Source organism: Triturus cristatus, chromosome 7 (assembly GCF_964204655.1).
Source record: "Triturus cristatus chromosome 7, aTriCri1.1, whole genome shotgun sequence".
NCBI classification, from domain to species: Eukaryota; Metazoa; Chordata; class Amphibia; order Caudata; family Salamandridae; genus Triturus; species Triturus cristatus.
In genome coordinates, this window is record NC_140590.1 from 624,295,819 (window position 1) to 624,319,954 (window position 24,136).

General features: G+C 46.6%; 1 protein-coding gene across 4 annotated transcripts in view; it reads left to right on the forward strand.

Moving 5' to 3' along the window:
- Positions 1-24,136, forward strand: part of RHOT1 (ras homolog family member T1) — a 429,863-nt gene that overhangs the window by 147,991 nt on the left and 257,736 nt on the right. For all 4 annotated transcript variants that reach the window (XM_085617215.1, XM_085617212.1, XM_085617214.1 and 1 more), the window contains exon 7: positions 4,363-4,471. In XM_085617215.1, coding sequence (XP_085473341.1) covers positions 4,363-4,471 — 109 coding nt within the window. The remainder of the gene's footprint in view (positions 1-4,362; positions 4,472-24,136) is intronic.

The window sequence follows — 24,136 nt, forward strand, 5'->3', positions numbered from 1 at the left end:
AACTGGACAGTTAGTTGTCAAAAGGCTTTTGACACCCTAAAAGAAGCAATGTGCTCAGCACCAATTCTAAAAGCTCCAGATTATGCCAAGCAGTTCATAGTGCAGACTGATGCCTCTGAGCTAGGGATAGGAGCGGTCCTATCCCAGACCAATGATGAAGGCCAAGACCAACCTGTTGCTTTTATAAGCAGAAGGCTACTCCCTAGAGAGCAGCGTTGGAGTGCCATTGAGAGGGAGGCCTTTGCTGTGGTTTGGTCCCTGAAGAAGCTGAGGCCATACTTGTTTGGCACTCACTTCCTAGTTCAAACTGACCACAGACCTCTCAGATGGCTAATGCAGATGAAAGGGGAAAATCCAAAACTACTGAGGTGGTCCATCTCCCTACAGGGAATGGACTTTGAAGTGGAACACAGACCAGGGACTGCCCATGCCAATGCAGATGGACTTTCCAGGTTCTTCCACTTAGACAATGAAGACTCCATAGGGCAAGGTTAGTCTCATCACCTTTCGTTTGGGGGGGGGGGGGTTGTGTGAGAAAGTGCCATCTTTCTTGCATGGTATGCCCCCACTTTTTGCTAAATTGCTGAATGTACTTCGATTGAGTGTATCCTGGGTTCCTGCCAATCAGGTGCCCAGGGCCTATGTTCCTTCCTTAAACCACACAAACTCCAAATTGGCAAACCCTAGCCACATGTCAGCCCCTAGTAAATGGTACCTAGGTACCCAGGGCCCTGTGGCCAGGGAAGGCCTCTAAGGGCTGCAGCACTCATTGTGCCACCCTCAGGGGCCCTGTACCCTTACACACACACTGCCCTTGCAGGCTGAGTGTATGGGTGCAGGACAAAACAAAGAGTCGACATGGCACACATCACTGTGTACCATGCCCATCACCTACACTTCCAAGGCATATGTCAGCCACCCCTCTAGCTGGGTGCATTATGCCTACGGTGTGGGCACAGGAGCAGGAGCCCTGTGCCCCTACAGTACCCGGGTCCATTCCTGGGCGCTGTAAGTGCAGTGCTGTCATTTAAGAGTACATGGTGCTGAGAGCTTGTCAAACACGAGCGCCACAGCACCATAGTGGCAACACTAAAGCCTGGGAAGTTTGGTATCAAACTTCTCAGCACATTGAACCCACACTGATGCCAGTGTAGGATTTAATGTACTAAGCACCCCAGAGGGCATCTTAGAGATGCCCCCTTACAGCTAACTTACAATCCACGTCTGCTCTGAGGCTGCCCAGGCTGCCACACAGCAGACACGTTGCTGGACCCCTGGGTGGGAGAGCCCCTGCTCTCCCGGGCCTGCAACAATGCACATCCTGGGTGAGGTGAGAAATCTCCTCCCCCAGGATGAGCAAAGGGAAGCTTCAAAGGCAGGCCGCCATTTGGAGTTTCCCCTGGCCACTGCAACCCCCCACTCTGGCGGGAAGCTTGGCCGGAAACCCCATACAAGGACAGGGGATGTGCCAGCCTGCCCACCCCACCCCTCAGGTGGGGGAGGCGAGGTGAAGCACATCTCCGGGCTCTTGCCATCTTGTAGATGGGAGGCCCTACCCGATCAGGATTAGGCTACTGCCCCCCTCCCACAGGAGAGAGGCAGGATAGGGGGTGTACCCACCCCAGGACAAGGACCCATTGGTCCCTGGCCTTCACCTACCTGTAACGCCCCTAAATCTAGTATTTAGGGGCACCCTGAACCTTTCTTCCTCAGATTCCAGATAGAAAACTACAAGAAGAGCAAGAAGACCAAGGACCTGCCCTGCAGCTGCTAAAAAGAGAAGAAGACACCAACTGCTTTGGCCCCAGCCCTACCGGCCTGTCGACTCTCGAACCTGCACCAGCGCGGCATCTCCCGTGGCCAGCAACCTCACCAACCCCGGAGGACCTGGCTACCTTTTGGCTCTAAGCCCTTGGGACTCCCATGAGTAGAGGCTCTACTCGAGAAACCTATTCCTAACTCCTGGCAGCAGTCCGGAACCGCGGACTCCACACACTCTGCACCAGCCAAGCCTGGCCAGTGCCGGAGTGGACAAAGACCCTGAGGACGACCCCACGGCGACTGTGACCCCGAGTCCGGCACCCAAGGACCCCCCTCGACATCCCGGACGAAGCCTGCAGCCTCAGAACCGAGTGCCACCCCAACCGCGATCAACCAGAGGGTAAGATTCCCGACGTCAAAAGGCACCCCTGCACCCGGCGCCCTGCGGCCCCCTGTGCTCAATCCCGGGGTACCCACCTAACCTACAACTACCCAACTTACCCCTCGAAGTGGTGGTGGCACCGGAAACATTCTCGTCCCCGAGCCTGCAGCCTTTTTCCAAACCGGAACATTCCCATTGATTTCCATAGAGCGCCCGAAGGCTCAAAAGCACCCTGCACCCAGCCGCCCGAGTGGCCCTGGCAGTGCACTCTCTACACTAACTTACTTCCCCACGTGCCCTGAGTAAGTGACCAGGAGCCCAGCTCCCACAGCCGCGTGGCTTGCCAGACAGCAGCCACCAACCAAGGCCCCCCTACCCCTCATAGGATAACATTGGGCCTAACTCACTCTGCACCCGGCCGTCCTGAAACCGCTGAGGGTGAACCAACTGTACCTACCTGACACTGGGGGACCCCTGAGTCTATGCCCGGAATTTCAACTCTGCCAGTCGAGTACTTACCCTTAAACCGCTAACTTCATTTTCCTCATAGGGTAACATTGACTGGCTTTTTCTTCAAAAATCTTCTAAGTGTGAACTTTTCAAAACTGTAAAAATTCACCAAAAATCAGCCAAGTGACAAAAACGAATTTACTCACCTGTTCCTGGGTGAGCTCCCAGTGCTGGATCTTGGTGCCCAGCCCTGACCCTGAAAAGTACTCACAACTATACTTACCTCTAACTCATTTTTCTCCCATAGGAAACCATTGTCTGCTTTTCTGGGAAATTTCTTCTGTCTATTTTTGCAAATTTGAAATATTCTTTTAAAATCGTACCATTTCTGCAAACGAAATTACTCACCTGGTTTTGATAAGGACCCCAGTCCTGGGTCTAGGTACCCAGTCCTGGATTACTAAAGTAACGATAAAGTACTCTACCTGCAATTTGAATTTCTTGCCATAGAGATCCATTGAATGTTTTCTTTGAAATATTTTCTAAGTGCTAACTTTTGAAATAGCTAAATATTATTTAAAAATCATTACAGTTATTAAGTCGACTTTCATCACTTGATTCTGAATACTGACCCAAGGCTGGATCTGGGAGCAAGACCTGGAATTCCAAAAGTAATCTGAAAAGTAATTTATTACAAATAACCTGAATTTACCATTGAGCTCAATGCATTGTTATGTTTAGGAAATAGGATTGTTTATTGCAACCAACTGTGACTGTTTACACAAATTTATTGCTTAAGACAAAAGTATTTATATTCAACCTCTCATTCTGAGAAAGTATATTTTTACCCCCTTTGTGGTTCTAAAAATAAAACAAGCATATATTTTATATATATATAAACCATTGGCCTAGAGTTCAGTTATTGAGTGTGTGAAACCATTTGCTGACTGAGTGTGTACAATAAATGCTTTACACTGTCCTCTGGTACTGCCTTACTGCTCGACCAAGCTACCACTTTTGAGAGTAAGGTCATACCTAACTTTGACCGCTATCAGCCTCTGGGGGACTGTGGACTCTGTACACCCTGTACCTATTAGGGAACAGTATATACAGAGCCACTTTCTCACACAAGAAGAGTTGAAATGACTGCTGCATAAGAGCACAGAATTTATCGGAGAGAAATTAGGAATCCCCTTGTGGAATTAACCGAGCACAGCATTTAGAATACAGAGCAAAGAAGGTTATACTGTTATATCATTAACAGTTTCTGGAAGGAGAATAGAGCATTTCTCAAGTGAAAAGCGGTTATGGCATCTGGACAACATTGGTGGCAACAGTGACTTTTTGCACTTTGAGTGTTCTCTTCTTTCTACTCTGTTACATTTGTGGAGAAGAAACCGATCCAAGATTCTATCAATAGCTGCTCAGCTAGTGTATCTTTTATAGAAATGTATAACATTCTCCCAACCATCCACTAGAAAGAGGTTTAAATGACTTTCATATGTGGCTTTTTTATATCTTAACATCTTGGTGGCAGGAACCTTAATGACCTGGTATTAGTGAGGTGCTACATGATTCTCTTTCACCATATTTGGAGATAATCTAACAATGTTGCAAATTTATTAAGGATTTCCACAGTAAGTTATCACTGTTAAAGACGAGTACTATTTCCTAAATGCTAATAATTGCCTTGATATTAGCCGTTAGAGTAAAATAGCCTGATGTTTGCATTAACATTTCTGCTCCATTATGTTGAAATGTGTTTTCAGGCTACCAATCATATTGGTTGGAAACAAATCTGACTTGGTGGACTATAGCAGTATGGAGACCATCCTTCCCATTATGAACCAATACACGGAGATAGAGACTTGTGTAGAGGTAGGTTCATTCTGAAAAAAATAGCATGTCAATATCAGAATTGTATACATTTTGTGTCATCAACTAATCACTTCTATAAATTATTTTAAGAAGCACCTTTTGGATGTTTTGAAGTGGAGTTGCAATGTTATGATAATTGCTAGTAGCTTTCTTACTACCAAGATTAGAGTCCTAAAACAAAACATTGCTAGTTTTATTGCACGGCGCAACATTTTCACGCTATATTACTTATTTATTCTTTAGTGCTTTACTATCTATTGTTCTGTAGGGCGGACTTAACCTTCAAAGTAAGCATTTACTAACTTGCTGCCTGCAAATTAATAAACTTAATTTTTGCACTTAAATTGGTATATAGATCCAGTCTTCTAATATGTTCTAGCAGCATATTCCACAGTCTAACTCTCCTTTGTCCCTTTTTGTTTTAGGAATTTGTCCCAGATTGAAGTTTAAAAATGTTTGCATTCTTTGAGGGTAGTTGTAGTGAAATATGGGCTTTAGATGTCTCTAGTAAATCTTATGCTTCGATATTGGAGAGCCAATTATTTTCTAGACAAAGCCAGTGTCAAGGATGTTTGTGTTGCAGATGTTGGCAATTAGTAAAATGTCTGTTGTGTCCCAGTTGAATTATATTCTGAAACATGGAAAATAATTTGTGCTATTGAGAATTTATAACTGTATGATGGTACTGGTTGTTCAGTATCAATCCTAAATTATGTTTTCTTAATTGAAATTCCCCAAGTATTATTTGCTATCATTTTCAGAATGGAAAATCTATGGCAATGATTAAATAAAGGACTCTGGTCTCCACTAGATCTGAGACACTTTATCAGTCTTTTGGAGCTATGTACCAAGGCTCTCCAGGCCTTTCCGTCTTCCATCAAGGACATTCCTGTGCAAGTTCTAACAGACAACCTCACTGCCATGTGGTACTGCAACAAGCGGGGTTGAATGGAGCCATGTATACTGTGACAGGAGGCGCGAATGCTCTGGATGTGACTGTCATCTATCTGGCAGGAGCACTAAATGTGAAAATTTTGCATATGCCATCTAGTCAACCAATAGTGACAGCTGCACCCAGATGTAGTTCAAGGTATAGTTGTTGCAGTGGAGAGTGCCCCAGGTAGATCTTTTCGCTGCCACCAGGAAGCTCACTGTCACGTTTTCGTGCTTTAGAGTTTCCTCATCAAGATTCCCTGGCAGATGAATTTCACTTTCCCTGGGACTCTGGTCTCCTTTACGTGTTCCCACCTCCGACGCTGTTTCTTGTGTTCTGAAGAAGATTAGGAGGGACTGGGCTCAGCTCATTCTAATAGACCCAGACTGGCTTGGAGGGTTTTGTGCTCCGAGCTGCTGAGTCTGCACTTCTGCCCCACACTCCATCGATCTCTTCGAGAGAAACTACTCAGAAACGGGGTAAGGTTCTGCTTATGAACCTACACGGCCATGCGTCTAGATTGAGCGAAACCATTGGAGTGGTTTCAATCTGCCTGAGGAAGTGATGTATGTCATTTTCGCTGCTAATCTGCCATCTACTAAGTTAATTTATTCTGGATGTTTGGAAAAGTTGTGTCCCGGTCCGAGGACGATAAGGTTGATGAGCTGCAGGCAAAACTTTCTGATGCACTACTGTTTGTCCTGTCTTTGGCCTTGCATGCTGTTTAAAGGTTATTTATTGAGCCTTTCTACGTTTACCTGGTCAGCCCCATCTGTTTGGGTCTCCAGTTGCAAAGTATTTTTTGAATGGACTTGCATATTTGCTTCCTTTTGTTAAGCCACTGTGGAACCTTCATTTGGTTCTTGCCTTTTTGATATACATGCCTTTCATGCCTTTGCACAGCTGTTATTTGAGGCTACTGACCCTTAAAACCGTCTTTCACATGCTTTGGGCTTGATTGAGATCTTTGCAGACTGGTTTCTCCATCACAACCGTGACAGATATCCCATCTGCCGAAATATAAATCCCATAAGATATAATTGGATTTATATTTCAGAGGACGGGATATCCATCACCTTCCACCAAGATCATAATCTGACTCTTTGTCAGTGAACAGCATGTCCTGCAAGTGCAACCACTGTATACCTTCTTTCTGGACAAACTGGTGTTTCAGACTCTGTCATCATTTCTACCGGAAGTGGCGTTCTTTTTCAATGTGGTGGTCCATCATCGTACCGCCTTTCACCTTTCCTCCTCACCCTCTAAGGAAGAGGAGAGGCTGCTCTAGTGAGTTCTTAACTGTTATGTTGATAGGACAAAGCAGCACTGAATGGATATCAGTTTTTTTTTGCTTGGATTACTGATGTTAAGAAAGGAAGGGCAGTCCATAAACAGACCTTATCAGGATGGATGAAAAGGTGCTCTCCCTTGGCTAAAAACAAGTCTAAAGAAGACCTTCTGGCTCATTCTACTAGAGCTAGCATTGCTCTTACGGCATTAGCCAAGGGTTTAGCTTATTTCTTTACGCCATTTTAGGCTCCTTGTTGGGATCAGGCCTCCCCTTTATCACTGACATCTCTCTTTGGTCCAGCATGACCAGGCATTGTTGGCCATGGTGAGCCCATGGGTGCTCAGCCATGTGCCTGCCCCTGAACATGCCTTACAATTGGTGTAAATGCATTACTGCACAAGTACAACAGGTTGGTCAAGTCTTCGTGACCTTCAGGCTCTTAAAGCGCATTATATACATACAAGCCTGCAGTCCCCTGGGAAGCACAATCTGGCACTTCTCGCGTCCTTGTTGTTTGGTACCACATCTGTATATGGTACATCCAATAGCTGCTTCTCCTTCCGTATGTAAACGTGATCAGCTTTAAGAGAAGAAATGGTTCGATCAAATGAAAAGTTGATGGACTAGAAGAAAAAGATGTAGATGAGAAATAGATGGCTGAAAAAGTGATACAGACAGGAGGCAGTAGGTTCTGATGTATCTTGTGTCTTACTTAGGGCTGCTGGACTCCAATGCCAAGGGATCAGGTGAATTGGATTTTTTTATTGTTTTTATTTTTTAAGAGGTTAGAAACCATGAAAGTTTATTAAAGGATCAATATCGTTCAGAAGACAAAAACATAGTAAGTCAGTCAATATAGGGAATTGGCATAAAACTCAGGCAAATGAAGCAGCAAATATTCTAACTCCTAAACATGAGACAGACTGATGTGGGTCTGCTCTCTAAGAATCACTTCAGATTGATTTTTTGTATTATAACATACTACACATAGTCAGTATAAGGGGATCAAATTGTTACACAGGGTTAACTAATCAGAATACAGTACATCTAACACCATCTTAGCACAATCCCCTAAATGAATATTCCAAGAGCACTTTTTCGACCTAATGATGTTGGATGTGTCAGTACCGATTTAGTGCCATACAAAACAATGACAGCCTCAAATTATGAATAGGCTAGCTGTTGCAGGAAGTTCAATTATATAAGACTGCTTCCTCCGAAGCTCACCAAGAACAGCATGTCAACAAAGCATTTCTCTTGTTCCTCTTCTACTGCATGTGGAAACAGAGTGAGGCAAAAACATGGACGTCTATGAACACAAGATGGAGTTGTGCCTAGTTTAGGCCTAGTCTGGCCACTGGTAAGACAACGCAGTTATGCAAAGTGCAGCCTTGTTTTCGGTGCAAACCATTCAAGTAGTTAAGCAAACATTATTTAGTAATCAGAAATATCTTTATCAGCAGCACTAATCCTTGTGCAATTAATTTCCATGTGGAGCTTGATTTTGCATACTCTTGTTCTGCATCTGGTATTCCACATTATCATAGCAATCCAATCATCTCTCTGGTCTGTCACGTCCTGCATTAGGTACTCCTTTATCCAAAACTTCTTTTTTATATTTTATTCTATTTTAATTAGGCCCAAAAAAAAAAACAGATCACATAATCAAAGATCAGCATTATTACAATGCCCACAGGGCCATAGTGATAGATAAAAACACATTTAGATAAATGACCCATGTTCTCGCAACTCACACTGCCACTGTGCAGACTGGTAAATCCCCATCACCAGAAGACAATGCCCACAGGAATACAATACATCAGGTAGGGATGCTGACTAAACAACAGTAGTATCACCAACATATTCAAATCTGCTCATCAGTGTTACATTGGCGTGATAGTTGATATTGTGTAAATAGACCCCAAAAACGTAACGGTTGGTTACAGGGTGGGAGCATCTCGTTATAAACATAAGATTGGGTGTTACAATACACCGTATCTTTTTCCCACTCAGCTACTGTTGGTACAGACCCACGCATCCATCTCATTGCTAGACTACGTTTAGCTAGAAGAAGACCAATGGCAATCAATTTTCGAACATTTTTCCGTAGAGGTTTCGTATACCCCAGTAACGCCAGTAGGGGATCTGGAGCAAGTGAGAGATCAACAATATCGTTTAACATCTTAAAAATTTTACTCCAATATTCCTCCACAGGGGGGCACTGCCAAGCCAGATGGAAAAACCCGGCACCTGGCATGCCACATCGTTCAGTTATCCGTATCGCGCAACCCATATCTATTCAGGTGCTCTGGAGTGTAATGTACCCTGTTTAAGAACTTAAAATGAGCTAATCTATGGCGGCCATTCAGCGAGACCTTACGTGTAACCTCACAGCAGTAATGCCATATATCGTCCGTGAATGGTGTCCCAATGTCCGCCTGCCTGGCCAGCCGTGCTTTCGTGAAAGGGGTTGCCCTAGTGCGTAATGCTGAGGCATAAAGCCGCGATACCAACTTGATAGGAGACTGCTAACTCAATAGTATGGACAGTGGTGGGATCTCCATTGGTTCAGCGATCTCGTCTCCCAACACAGCCCGCAAGGCGTGGCGAGTCCTAAAAATTGAAATTGCATGAGCGCAGACGGCATCACTCTACCAGCCATCGCCTTCTCCCATGTCACCCCCTACCATTTTTAAAGAGATCCCCCATCTCATATATTTGCAACTCATTCAGCGAGAGAAGGGTACCTCGCTCTGAGCGAACCACTGACACCACTCTATGTGCATGCGTGGCAAATATAATTTAGCACTAGAGTACAGTTTAAGTAGAACATGCAATGCATGGACTGTGGAGTCCACCGAATCAAGGACCCCACATCGCCTAATCGGCGCTTTAGTTAAAAAATGTGGTACGGGGTCAGGAGCAGCAGCCACTTTTTCTATCTGGAGGTGAGAGAGGACCTGTGGGCGATGAACCCAGCTATGGGCATGTGAGGCCTGCGGGATCCGGTAATACAGCTCTAAAACCGCCCAGAACACCCTCAGTATATGGCATCATGAGTGTGTCCAATGCCACTCGCGGAGTTTTACCCATCCATGCCAGTTTATTCATTAGTGTACGCAGTTCTTTAAACAAATGTTGGGGCACCACTATAGGGATATTAACAAAGAGAAAAAGAAAGTGAGGAAGTACAACCATTTTCATTAACGAAACCATCCCCACCAGTGAAAGCGGGAGTCGGATCCAGCGGTCTATATCGTCGCTCAGCTTGTCAATCGCCCTGCCGTAATTCACCTTAATTACTTGGTCTGCTTCCGAATGAACTTGAATACCCAGGTAGTGAACCAGGGCCGACGTTCACTGGAGTGGGAAGTCGAGAGGGGTCGGCACCGTGACCGGCGTCAGCGGGAAAATTATGGACTTGTCCCAATTGACCTTCAGCCCCGAAAGGCCACCATAGCGCAACACCTCCCGAATCACAGGGGGCAAGTGAACCTCTGGATCACGAATATACAAAAGCATGTTATCAGCGTAGGCTGAGACTATTAAGTTATAGTTAGGGAAGCGAAGGCCCCTGTGACTGTGATATTCACGTAGCGCACGTAGCAGGGGTACAGCAGCCATAGCATACAATAACTGGGATAGGGTCACCCCTGCTGAGTGCCTCGCGATATGTGGATAGGGCCAGGCACCATGTCACCTGAGCGTATCCAAGCCACTGGCGCATTATAAAGCACCAACACCAATTGCAAAAAGACCTCACCCACTCGATTGAATCGAAGGCCTTCTCTGCGTCTAAGAAGACTGCTGCGGCCTTAACCTCTTGGCAGACATGTTGAAGTGCGCCAAACACCGTACGGAGATTGTATGATAGCGTACGGCCCGGAATAAATCCGGCCTGTTCAGGGCCGATCAACTGAGGCAGCAGCGGGGACAGATGGTTTGCCAAAAGTTTAGCAAAAATGTTTGTGGCTACATTAAGTAGGGAAAGTGGGCGATAAGAACACTTTTGGGGGTCCTTACTCGGCTTCAACAATGTGACCATCAATGCCTCCCTCATGGTAGGGGGCATAATCCAGTCCGCTCCCATCTCCTGAAACAGTGTAGCCAAATGGGGGATCAGAAGATCACTAAAACCTTTGTAAAAGGCTACCGTGAGCCCATCCCCGTCCTGGAGCACTGCCCTCTCGCATAGAGGTCAAAGCCAAGCGCATCTCTGCAGCTTCTATGGGGCGCATTAAGAATTCACAGTGCCAATTTTGCAGCCAGGGCAGCTCGATATATTCTAAGTATTGCAATATATCAGCATCGCTAGGGGTGACCTTAGAGCTGTATAGCTCTTGGTAATGCGCGCAAAACTGATTAGTAATTGTGAGAAGTTGGCCTGGCATATGCTGGTCACTAGTTAAAGTGGCCACCTTGCACCAGTCCAATTCGACTCTTATGGTAGATAGGTTTAAGACCACCTTTTAAAGAAAGCTATCCTAGTGGTAGCTGTGGAGAGCAGCCTTCCGGCTAAGTCTCTGAGGAAAGTAAAGCAGCTTGTTTTACCTTATGATCTCTTGAATTACCAAATGAAAGGACACCACACAGGTATATATATAAAATATATATGTATTTATTTCTAGACACACTCTACTAATCTCTTTATGAGATTAGAAGCCAGGAACATATGCACAAATCAATGTTTCACAACAAATTAAGCACTTATATGGCTGGGGCCCTAGGGGCGTACCAGACCATATACTAAAAAAGAGGTTTAGGAATGTCGACTTGCAAGGAGACAAGGCCTAGGGCCTTTAGAATCGCTGGGGCCTCACTAATCCACCCAAGGCAGGTAAGTAAAGGACCCACGGGAGACGCGTGCAGTATGAGAACACAGCTGCGGGTTCCCTATCGATTTCAATGGAGCAAGTCGCAGTTGGATTTTTAAAGTTTTAGGGTACTTCGGGAGAGTCTACAAGCAAGCCACTTACAAGGTAAGTACTTCGAGGGCCAACACCCACAGGAGCACCGGAGTGCACGAGTTACCTCACCCAGGCAAGCCGGGTGCATAGGTGTCTTTTGGTGTCGGGTCGCGGCGTCGTTTTCAATGGAAGCCGAAGAAGATTTGCTGCTTGTGAAGACTGGAGAAGTGTCCGGTGGAATCCAAGGCTGGATTCAGAAGAAGGAAGACCTGAAAGCAGAAGGGACAGTGTTCACAGTCACTTGCCAGTGACCCGGGGCCAGGAAGATGGATGCCCACGGTAGTCGGGTGATTTCAGGTGCTTCACGGGTGTCTTGACTCTTCAGCCACGAGGTCCAGGAGGCATCGATGACAACCAGGAGCTGGATTCGGCGTGTCCCACGAAGTCTGCAGCTTACTGAGGTGTCGGCAACCGGATTGGAGCCAACAAGCCTTGGCAACAGCAAGTCTCGTGGAAAATGAAGAAAGTCAGCGGTGCAGACCAGCAAGGTCTGAGGGACTCACCCAGCGAAGGTAAGTCAGGGCAGGCCTGGAGCAACCAGGGGAGCCCTCTGGTTCAATGAAAAAGTTTTCAGGGGACCCACAAGCCAACGGGCAAGGGATCGCGAAGACGCCTAATGAGGATTCACTTCACAGGAGCCCACGGTCACTCGGGACGAGGTAGGCCTCTGATCTTCAGTGGAAATCCTGCCGGAGGCTTGGACCACCCGTGGTCCAATGCACAAGTTCGTAGAACGTCGTGAAAGGATTGCACTCGAAAATAGTGCACAGTACCCGGGTATTGCTGTTCCTCGTCACTCGTGGGGTCCACTCGCCTCAGCTGTGCTGGGGACTCACGATGGCCGTCAAAGTCAGGAAATCCACTTCCGGGGCTGCAGGGACTCCGGACTCCGGCAGGAGCGGAAAAGTTTGCGAACGTTGATTCAAAGTTTTGGTGCCTGCCAAGCAGGGGAGTCACTCCTTGACTCCAAGGGAGATTCTTCAGTCTTCCAAAGGTAGTGGAACGTCGAGGGCCAGGATTCTTCTTCAGAGCATCGTCCAGGGATATCTAGTTTGCAATGGCAAGGGTTCCCTATCTTATACTAAAGGAAAGGGAGGGACTAGCTCTATGACCACTCCTCTGGGAGGGTCAGGGGAGTGGGTGGTTACACCCACTTCCCTTTGTCCAGTTTCGCGCCAGAGCAGGGGCGGGTAGCCCCTGAACCGGTTTGAGCTGGCATATGCACAGAGGAGCCTACTGCTCCCCCAGTGCAGGACTTCAAAGCACTCTAGGAGTGCACCCACCCAGCCCCAATACACTAATTCCTGTCTGGAAGGTGGTGACACCTCACTGTGACAGGATGCCCATTGTTGGGCCTCCTCCACTGCGAGTTTCAGTCAGCAGCAGGAGGGCAGTCCAGTGTCTGTGCTGGTGGCATCCATTTTGTGATGCCAGGCTCTTTCAGATTTCTACCGTGTTTCCACAGTAGGTACACGTCTATCCCTCTAGAAGTGTGGGATCATACTCCCACACCAGTTACTGGTGTGGGGGTATGATTCAAAGGCGTTTGACACCAAACACAACATGTTTTGATGCAGCCACCCCAAAGTTAGCATTTACCGCTAGGTTATAATGCACTTAAAGAGTATATGGTTTAACCGCATCCACACACAGCCACAGAGAATAGACCCTGCCAGCTGCAGAGGGGCCCTGCTCATGCAGAGGCACCCCCTCACATGTAAACCAAACACCCTGCCCTCAGGATTGATAGGGCCTGCCTTAGGGGTGACTGATAGGCTTATATGTGTGTGTAAGGTGAGATATAGGGAACCTATACCTCAGTGAGGAGTGCTAACACTACCTCACCCAGGCTGCAGTAGCAGGCCTGTGGTGTCAGATTTAGTCTGCTTCCCAGGGGTGGCATAATACGTGCTTCAGCCCCTGGTAGGCCTGTGAAGTACCCATGCCTTTGGTACCTAAGGTACCATATACTAGAGGCTCATAAGGTACCACAGTATCCAATCACTAGTGCATCTAATATGCACTCCAAGTTGTTTAGAGAGAACAGAGAGACTGGGGCCCTGATTAGCAGGGACCCAGCCAGACTATAGTCAGAAACCAGTGTTAACATCAGAAAAAAAGTGGGGGCAACTTAAGTGCAGATCCTGCTCTCCTACAATAATATCCGCCGGTTCTGTTAAAGTAGAACCCCCCCCTCATCCACCAACTCAACCACGCTACCATTCTTCGACCGGCGGCGAGCCAGCGCCGCCAGGACCGAACCCGGCCTATCAGCCTCACCATAGAATCTAGCTGTAGCATATTTGCCCATTTATTTGACTTCACATTCTGCTTCTTTATGGTATTCGTCAACCATGACCTTTAGGAGGTCCCGCAGCTCAGTGTCGAACCCGAGGGCCAATTCTGCCTCCAGTTTGGCGATTCGGGATTCCAACAAGGCCAGCTTGTCTCTAATAGAGCGAAGAACTCCTGCGTGTTTACTTATGGCAACGGCGCGTATGTAGACCTTAAGCAACTCCCACACCGTGGCAAAAGACTCCACGGAGCAGATATTAATGGCAAAGAACTCAGTAATTGCATCATGGCGTTCCGATTTAAAGACTACATCTAATAACTAACATTGCGGAGGCACAGTGATGGCCATCAGAATGGGAGAGTGGTCCGAAAACGTCCGGGCAAGCACCGAGCAATCCTGAACCTTGGATTGTAGCGTTTGCGAGATGAACCAATAGTCGATGCGGGTGTGGATATCCTGGGACGCTGAATAATGGGTAAATCCGCCCCTAACATTGGATTGAGCCCTCCAGACGTCTATCAATTGCAGATGTAAAAAAATATCAGCAATGGCCTTAGCCGCAGCAGACGGGGGCCTACGCAGGCCGCGGGAGCGGTCAAGGGCCGGATCTAAGACACAATTAAAATCACTCCCCCCCCCCCCCCCCCCCATAGCAGCAGCAAGGGGCTTCGATCTCTTCGGAGCTTAAAGATGGACTGGTAAAACTATGGATCATCATAATTCGGGCCATAGGAATTTACAATAAGGAGATCTAACTCCTTGCTATAACACCGGGATATAACATACCGACCGACTGGGTCAGTTTCAAAGCGTTCCATATGGAGCCCCCGACTTGGGGTTAATCCAAGTCAGCACCCCTCTAGAGTGGGAGGTAAAACAGGCAGCATGGAAGGTGCCCATTAAACGACTGCCTGCCAGTAGCGCACAGCCTGGGTAAAGGTGCGTCTCCTGCAGCAAAGCTATGTCGACCTCCTTCCTTTTTAAGTAGGCAATTATTTTACGTACTTTTCTGTGATGTTTTAGGCCCCTGACATTCCAGGTCATGAGGTTCAGCCGCTTATTACGACCTGGGTTGTGGTTGCTTGACATGTAAAGAGTGAGTGCAAGTGTAGTTCCTGCCCCGTAAGGCCATGAAACCAACCCTGTACGACAAAAGGAAATCATGACCTGTGATCTGCTTAAGGAAAATTACCAAACAAAATCCCCCCAATACCACCCCACACCCAAGCCTTGCATGCCCCAACTAAGCAATGGCGAACAGCATCCTACCCCGTCACAAAGAAAACATTTAAGAGGTGCATACCGAACAAACATAAGTAGCAACAAACCCCCAGAAATGCAGAGAAAATGTGTAACGCATTGGGGCGGATGTTACGCAGCGATAACACACTGGTTCACACTCCGCCAGACCACCCAACATATACATAAAGCTTCAGTAGTTACAAGTTCTACTGAGGAAATACTTATCCTTACCGAATCATAGAACCCTCTCATCCCAGAGAGCCCATTAGGACTCCCCGCGTTTCAGTGAGAAGCATCAAATAACCACAATCGCATAATAAGGATATCTAAACTCCATAGGACAATACTTAGGCACCAGAATCCAGTAGAGAAATAAACATGTCTATCCCCAACCGTCCTAACTCAGTCAGTATCATCAAGGTTACTAGGAGCATCATCCGCGCCAGGATTGCCATAGTGACCCTTCCGTCGTTTTGCCAGCCTTGTCCCAGTCTTTGAGGGCTCTCTGAAGGGACTATGGATCCGAGAATATTTGGGGCTTCCCATCAAACAGTACCCGCAGCTTTGCAGGGTACAGCATAGCATATTCAAGTTTCTGATCGCGTAGCTTGAGCTTCAGAGGAGCGAATTGTCTCCTTGCTTCCTGGACCTTAAGAGTAAAGTCACGGAATAGGGAAAGAGAAGATTCTTAGTATTGCAAGGGACCCAGTTCTCTAGCTTTCTGCAGAGCAGTGTCTCTGTCCCGGCAATTGAGCAATTTGGCGATCATCGGCCGTGGAGGGGGGCCAGGCTGGGGTCTCGGTCCCAAAGAGCGGTGCGCTCTTTCCACAATGAACATAGGCGAAAAGGAATCAGGACCCAGAAGCGTCTTGAGCAGTTTCTCTACAAAGGTCTCCATATTGCCCGTTGCGGTAGTTTCAGGCAGGCCCGTTATGCGGAGGTTACTTCGCCTCGACCATGCTTCCAAGTCTTCAGCTCTATCCTGCAGTGCAACCAGGGCCTTCTCCACTCGCTTCTGGGCATTGTTGGAGTCAGTCTGGGCCTCCTCCATTACCGCGATGCGTCGCTCCGCCATATCCAGGCGCTCTGAATGTTTGTCCACCCGTTCTGCCATTCTGTAGGCCAAATTGTCAATCTTTGCATCAATAGCCGACAGACCCTTCTGCATAGACGCTATGATTTGTTTGATGTCGCCGATCGGGTCCTCTGTAGGGGCATCCGGCTCAGACATCGCAGAGTCTGCTGTGTCCTTGCAGCGCCTGGATGTACGCTGCTCGAAATTGATCTTTGGCTGGGACTTATCAGGCTTGCCCATCACAGCGTCGCAGGCACTCCGGCCCCCCAGGCGCGCGTGCACCACACCTCGCCCATTGGGATTCGCAAGACTAGTAAGGGGGAGCGGCTCCCGCCAAGAATGACCAGCCCAGGCCGCGGCACTCCGGGACTTGTCGCAACAGTAGTAGGCAATGTAGAAATGGGGTCACAAGTGGAACTTTCCCCACCACAATCACCAGCTCTGTACCTGTGTAAGTGGGATGAAGGGGCGGGCGGAACAAAGCAGGCCAAGAGAGCGTCAGCAGAGCAGTACTCCAATTGCAGGGGTGGCAGGCCTAGGGGCCAAGTTCAGAGCAATCAGGGGTCGATGCATTGCCGTGCTTCCAGGCCTCAGGTATTTGAGGGCGTGGGTGCTGGTCGAGATCCCCAGGACGCCAGGGGCTCCGGCTAAGCCGCAGGATCCAACCTTCCGCACGCCCTCCGTCTATCAGGGCCCCACCGTTCAGTCTGACGGGACGCAGGGCTCACCCCCCACCCGCAAGGCAACAGCGTGTCCACCACAGCAATCCTCCGCACTGCCTACCTCTAGCAGGGAGCCGCGTCGGGAGAGGCCCCACGCCCCGCAGGCTTCACAGCCCAACCAGCGGCCGGTCGATGCAGCGCAGGTCGCCTCACATTACAGCCACGTTACCAGGCCGCACGCCGATGATCACAGGTCGGGTCAGACCTCCGGCTACCTCGGACCTCGGACGGGACTGGAGCACAGCATTGGTGTCCGCAATCGGAGGGCTACATTTGTGTAGTATTTCCACACTATATCGAGATGTTGGAAGCTGCAAATCCTTGCCGAATAGGACTTGTGGCCGACGGAGCTTGATCACGGAGCGGCCATCTTGAAGCCAGGCAAGCTCCACCCCCCTCATTGGACTTTTGTATTAGCCCTGTTGTTACCTTTCCTCCTCTTCATCATTTTTTTGTGTTGAAAACAGATTTTATTAATCCATAGCAATTAGCAACATACAGGCATCATATGGAAACAGTCCTGGTATTCCAGACATTACCACATGTTCTATATATCCTGCTACATTCTCCTTCTCCGCTCCTATTAAACAATTTCAATATGCCTTAGTTGATGAGTCTGTCTAATCCCTGTACAGAATTTCTACCACATTATCCTCTTCTAGGGAGTTACCCCTTCTGTGTGAATGACTGTCTTGTTGCTGCAAATCAAAATAATAACAACTCCCCAACCCTCCCTCCCTGCACCCGTTTTCCACCTCTTCATCATGAGCTTGTCTTTTATCTCTTCTCTTCTGTTCTTCACACTATGGAGAGAGAGAGAGATATTTAGCCTATCTTTTGAGGAATCCCTCCAGGAGTGTTGGGAGTCTAGGACTGAGCCCACAGTGCTTGGGTAAAGCTGTGACTAACCTACACATGATCGACTCTAGAGCTCCACAACCACCACTCCTTTTGTCTCTTAGTTCTGTAAGCATATAGGCATATGCAGATATGCTCCTCTGTCATGTACTATGAAGCTGTTCTCCCATGCGTAGCCATTCTTAAAACCCTACTCCCCAACGGTCCCTCAGTAAAGAGGCATACTCTTAATTCACCTTGTTACAATTAGAGTGACGTTTCTTCCTATAATGTGTAGTCTGGTAGTAAGGATATTGGCCTTCATTGTTCTTTCCATTTAGACTATAAAAAGGGTTTTTAGACTCATCTTCAATATAACAGGCTGCCAGGGAGTTTTTCACAAGACCGCTTTGGTGACCTTTGATTTACCACTCCTCGCTTGATCACCCACTTTTAATAGTATTTGCAGCCTTCCCGCGTGACCCATTATGTGCAGTACTGACTGTATAAATTAATACTTACTGATAGCAGTGCGCCCATCTTGCAAACTATTTTAAAAAAATCTTTGAACCCAAAGGAAGGACGGGCAGTCCATAAACAGCCCTTATCCAGATGGATGAAAAGGTGCTATCCCTTGGCTAAAAATGTGTCTAATAAATACCTTCTGGCTCATTCTACTAGAGCTGGGATTGCCCCATGGCCTAGGCCAAGGGTGCACCAGTGCTAGACTTTTGCCAGACACCTACATGGGCTTCCATACATGGCTTCATTACTTGCTTACCACCTTGACTCTCAAGTCAGGAGAGGGGGCCATTGTGCCCACTTGATTCTGCATGGTTTTCTAGTGTGAAGTCCATCCCGGCTTAGACCATACATCTTCTGGTTTTCCCTGCTTTGGTATCTTTTCAAAAGGCGAGGAATCTGTTGCTTGAAGTATACATCAGAAGTTACTTACCACATCTCTACACCAGAGATCAATTCTAAGGTGTTCCTTTCTCAACAGCCACTGTGCAGTCCCAAGAAATGCCAGCAAGAGAGTTTTGGATTCCCTTTGGGTTGTTCTATGTGATAAGTTCATCAAGATGACATGCACACGGTGTTTTCAGACCATGTTTTTTATGGAATGGGTGAATCATAATGCTGAGCTTTTAGGTCTCGCTGAGCCCAGCGCATGCGCTGGCTCGGTGAGACATTTTGTATGTGAGTTTTCAAAGTGCTGCTGGCTGGCCTAGCGCTTGCGTTCACGCGACCGTGCACGCGCGAACCGCTAGCCTTCAGCAGCACTTTGAAAACTCGTGCGCGATCGCGATCACTTTCGCTTTCAGAGCGATCGCAATCATGATGACGCATGCTTTCAATGCTTGTACTTACTAATAGTAGAGTCTACTTCAACTCATTATCTGATCCCGTACGCTTTCAATGCTTGTACTTACTAATAATAGAGTCTACTTCAACTCATTATCTGATCCAACTCCAAAATAAACAGGAGTGTAAACTGCCAATCGTGCATTTCACATGCCATAATGACCTGTTTTTACAATACTTTAACCGGTCTGACCTTCAGAAAGTTGATTTCCATAGCTTTAGCTTGAAAATAAGAGTTAAACAAAGCCAAACAAAGGAAGGTCTGCAGCTGCGTGAACACACCGAAGAGTTGTCTGCATAGTGCACAGCAAAGCATGTTCTTTCCAGAGAGTTAGAGGGGAAAACTGTAGCCCTTCACCAGCTCATATTCCAAGCGCAATTTAGAGTGAAAAGGAGGAGCAAGAACACGTTTCTCCTTTACACCTGCAGAACTAATCCTCTTAGTGAATTGTCTCTTATCATGTACTTTACCACCCTAGCAAACCAAAGGAAAGGATGCCTGATACTCCAAGAAGTTTGCCTCTGCCAAAATTAACCCAATCTACCATATCAAACACTGCTGTAAAGTTCCCAAATGCACAATGCAGGACATGCCATTCTTATCTCCATATATACTACACATGATACCTATGGTCATTACACTATATTGTGTAGATGTTTGCATCCCTCAAATATTATTTTCATGCTAGTTAAGATAGACTACCACATCTTGTTGCCCTCAGTGAATAAATCTCTGAAACACTGTAAGGATTCTGCTACATGTCAAATCCAGATTGACGTAATCCCCACTCGGCTGTGGTAATACAATATCACACTTATTACAATACAGTTGCCTCATATGTGAAACCCACTCTTCAGCTATTTAGCAGTTTTATTCTTCTCTTGCCTCAACAGATACCAAGGGTCACAAGGCTGCTGTAAGACAATGGATCGTTAGCGTATGGGTAAGAGAGACACCAATCTTGAAAAGAGATGTAACTGAGCTTCAGCACAGTCTAACAATCAAGCGCCTAAAAGTTATTGGCAGGTTTCTGTGAGAAATCCCAGTGTTCCTCTCAGTACCTTAGCACAAGTACCAGCAGCAGGACCTTCCTTAGAGAAAACTGATTGTGGCACGTCGAGCAACACCGAATTAACATTAATGTTTAACGATCCGTAATTAGACTAAAATCTGAAAACAATTCTCAAGCTAATTTAGTTACAAAGAATACCATTTAATGAAAAAACACAAAATTGAAAATAGAATTCGGTGCTCAGGAATTATGAAAAAAAACATCCGGAGAAAACAATATGAATCTACACAGTCCATCTTATACTATGGGGTGTGGTAAATCCAGTTGTAGGAAGCCTTCGTGGTCAACCAGCAACAGAACAGGGTCTGGTAAAATGTAGTGGTCTGCTCTAGTCAATATTCTAACCTCCTGACTTTCCGTGGCGGTCAAAAACCACCAGGTGAGAGCAGTTACATAGATGGACTCCACAAGAACACACCCTTCGGTTTTGCATTCTTCCTGAAGCTCAAAGCAATGCCTCAAAAAGCCCAGGGTGAGAGATACAAACCTTGAAACAGTAGGTACCGAGGTGTTTCGTCTGTACATCCGAGGTACTGTTGCAAACTTTGGCTTCTGAGGTTCCCCTCTGGACTTACAAACTTTTATAGCGGTCAGATTCTGCTAGCAGGCAAGGCTGAATGATGTGGTTGCACGTCTCCGTTGGGTCAGATATTGCTTATGCAAGTTTTTACTGATGCCTGGTTTGTTGCAGTAAAAAACCTTCGAGTGAAACCGATATGAAAATCTTGTCCACCAAATTTATCTCCTTGTCCGAGATTGTTGACACCATGTACCAGTACTCACCATGTCCCAATCCTCCAGAGGATTTTTTTTTGATACTCCAAATGCCCCAACACTTTCAGAGCCTGCTTCCTGAACACCAGGTTACAGGTTCATGTTGGAAAATGCTTTTCCATACACCTAATGAGGACCACTGCCAGAAATCCAATTCAAACTAGTTTCAATGGTTTTTCTAGCAAAGATAGCCTAGACCCTTTTATCCTTGCGCATCTTCAATAGCTCAGATTTCCTAATCCTGAGAGCAGGCTTTAGACTGACATTAAAACCGAAGCTGAACAGCCATCTGTCCTTCCCCAGGGAGGCTGGCAGTTCCGAACATCAGTTTTCTTCGACCCAAGCATAACTCTTGTATTGTGAGTGGTAGGGACACTGTTTTGGAAGGCTGGTGCACTGAATTTCCAGGACCAACCATATCAGAATTCCTACACACTGTCCAACTGCCTTCCTCTTTTGAATGCCCCAGTTCTTTCCACCTATTGACAGAATCTATCCCACAAGACCCTATTTCCCAACTTTCAAAGAACATGAATTAACTAATTCATCAAGGAGATGCTGTATCTGTGGCACAGCTTTCCTTTTGGGACTCGCGCTGGGTGACCACAGCATGTTCCTGCTGATGTCTTCTCAGTAGGTCCAACTTGTTTGTTAAAGTTGTACCTGCTGCTTTGTGGACATGAGCTGCTTAAAAGACATTTTAACATGCATTGGCATAGCCAATATGTCTCGCATGTGGGACCTTATAAGTGCTTAGCCATGCAACAGTTGATGTTGTTGCACCAAGGATATTGTAGTGCATAACTTAACACTTATAAGGTCCCAAAGGCGAGACCTATTGGCTATGCCAATGCTTGTTTAATGGGTGGAGACAAGGCTGCAACAGAGCTTCATTCAACCATTCCAGCAGACTTCCTCTCCATTGTGGAGCTTTTTTTCCCTAGTGTGAGTGCGATGTTGGTGATACATTCTGAAGACCGGAAACCTACCGAGGAGCATCCATTCTTAATAAATTTCTAAATCTTCTTTTTAATTCCCTTCTAATAGAACTATTGCCAGGGTTTTCTTGTGGGCCCCAAATCCTCTACCCTCCAATTCCTTGCCTGGAAAGAGTCCCAAATCCTTCAGTTACTCACAAGATCTCTCCTTTATTTGGCCTTTCAACATTCTCTTGAATCGAAATAAATATTGACAATCTCACCACCTGTTCTGTGAGCTTTATTTGTGGCCTTTGGGCCTTGCCTGTTTGGGCCTTTTCTTTTTACCATAGGCCTCCATCCACAATGTGTTGCTAATGGAACGGGCTCTCTTTAGTTGTCCCTCCTGCCACGCAAAATATCCGAGGACCGACCTCCATCAGGCTTGCAACTTATTCATGCCCAGATCACAGAGTAGAAGAAGCCTGTGAAGCCTGTCGATCTTTCCAATCGAAAAAGACATTGAGGGACTGTCTGGCGTGTTGCAGAGATATGCAGCGCAGGCAGATTGAGGATACACCTGACCTCTTCGGGCAACAAGATGTAGAAGAAAACAGTGAAAAAATCCTGGAACCCTTTGCGGCTGAGAAAGAGGCTATCACCATTCAAGAATCTTCATCCGACTCAGAGATGGAAAGAAGTTTCCAGATCGAAGACATTTCTCTGGGTCAATGTACCTTGAGTACACATGCCCCTGTAAAATTTACCAAGAGGCACTTGTTACCGAGTGAATATCCAGCTTCTGGGCCCCCTCTGCCAAAAGGCCATGGAAGGCACCAAACATCCGATACGGATGCCATGACCTCGTGCTCAGCTCAGAAAATTTAGCTGAAATTACCACACTCTGCTTCGGCCTGACCAGCTTCGGTTCTGAGCCATTCAACACATTCATCGACTCCCAGCACTCCACTGCCTGACAAACCGGTTCCAAGCACAAAAGCAAAAGCTGTTCGGCATCGAAAGACGAAACTCGTTTGGCACCGAAAGTTAAAATCCATTTCTCACTGAAGGAAAAACCTTGTTCACTTCTGAAACCTGTGATTTCCACAACAAACTTGCTTACAGAACCAATCCTCTAGGTTATGCAGGAGTGGCTTGATCCGAGTCAAAAGACAATACATATTCAGCCTCAGTCTATTTGAATAATAGCAAAAGCTATAGAGCCTCAGCCTCAAACATCTCAGTGCCATTTTTATTTTGAAGAGGCCATTGATATGCCACTGCCTCCTAAAAAGTAGAAAAAGAACATAGCCACCACTCCTATTGCTCCTCCTTTTACATGCTTCTCCACCACCACAACCACCTCCTCTACCTTCACCACCTCAGTCATACAGTGGTGCAGGGAACATTACAGCACAGGGGTCTCCACAATCTCCTCTTGGAGATGATGATGGAGGCGATGATTCACATCCTCAACATACAGATCTCTAGGATAATGATGATGTTGATCCTCCAGGGGATACTGACCCTGACGTTTAAACAGCCAGACCATCACCTCCTAATGACGCTTCTTACCAAGACCATCTTACTAGAGCTGCTGCTTATCACCAGGTCCCATTACATAAAGACACTATTGAGAATGATTTCCTATTTGAAACCCTCTCCAATACCGCCCCCTGCTAAAAGGTATGCTCCCCATGCTGAGTATATATTCAAAGAACCTGTTGGACCATGCATCAATACACCCAGGGTATAGAAAATATATATAGCAGTACCATCTGACCTTGTGTGTGTATGTATGTATGTATGTATGTATGTATGTATATATATATATGTGTGTGTATATATATATATATATATATATTTTAAAGGCCAGACTCTTTAGATGTTCCCAATGCATTTAAAAGAGCTAATTCACAAACCTCAGCTGATGCCCCTGCACCTGACAAAGAGCCAAAATGTATTGACGGTACAGGCAAAAAGATGGCTGTGCAAGTTTCCAATAATTGCGGCATCGCTAACAGCCATCCTCTATTAGCGAGGTACGATAGAGCACATTGGGATGAAGTGGAGGATCTCCTCCAACATCTACATGAGCAATACAAAAGATGGGGACAAAAATTCTTTCTGAGGGGAAACTAATTTCTAATAATCCAAAAAGATGTGCCCAAG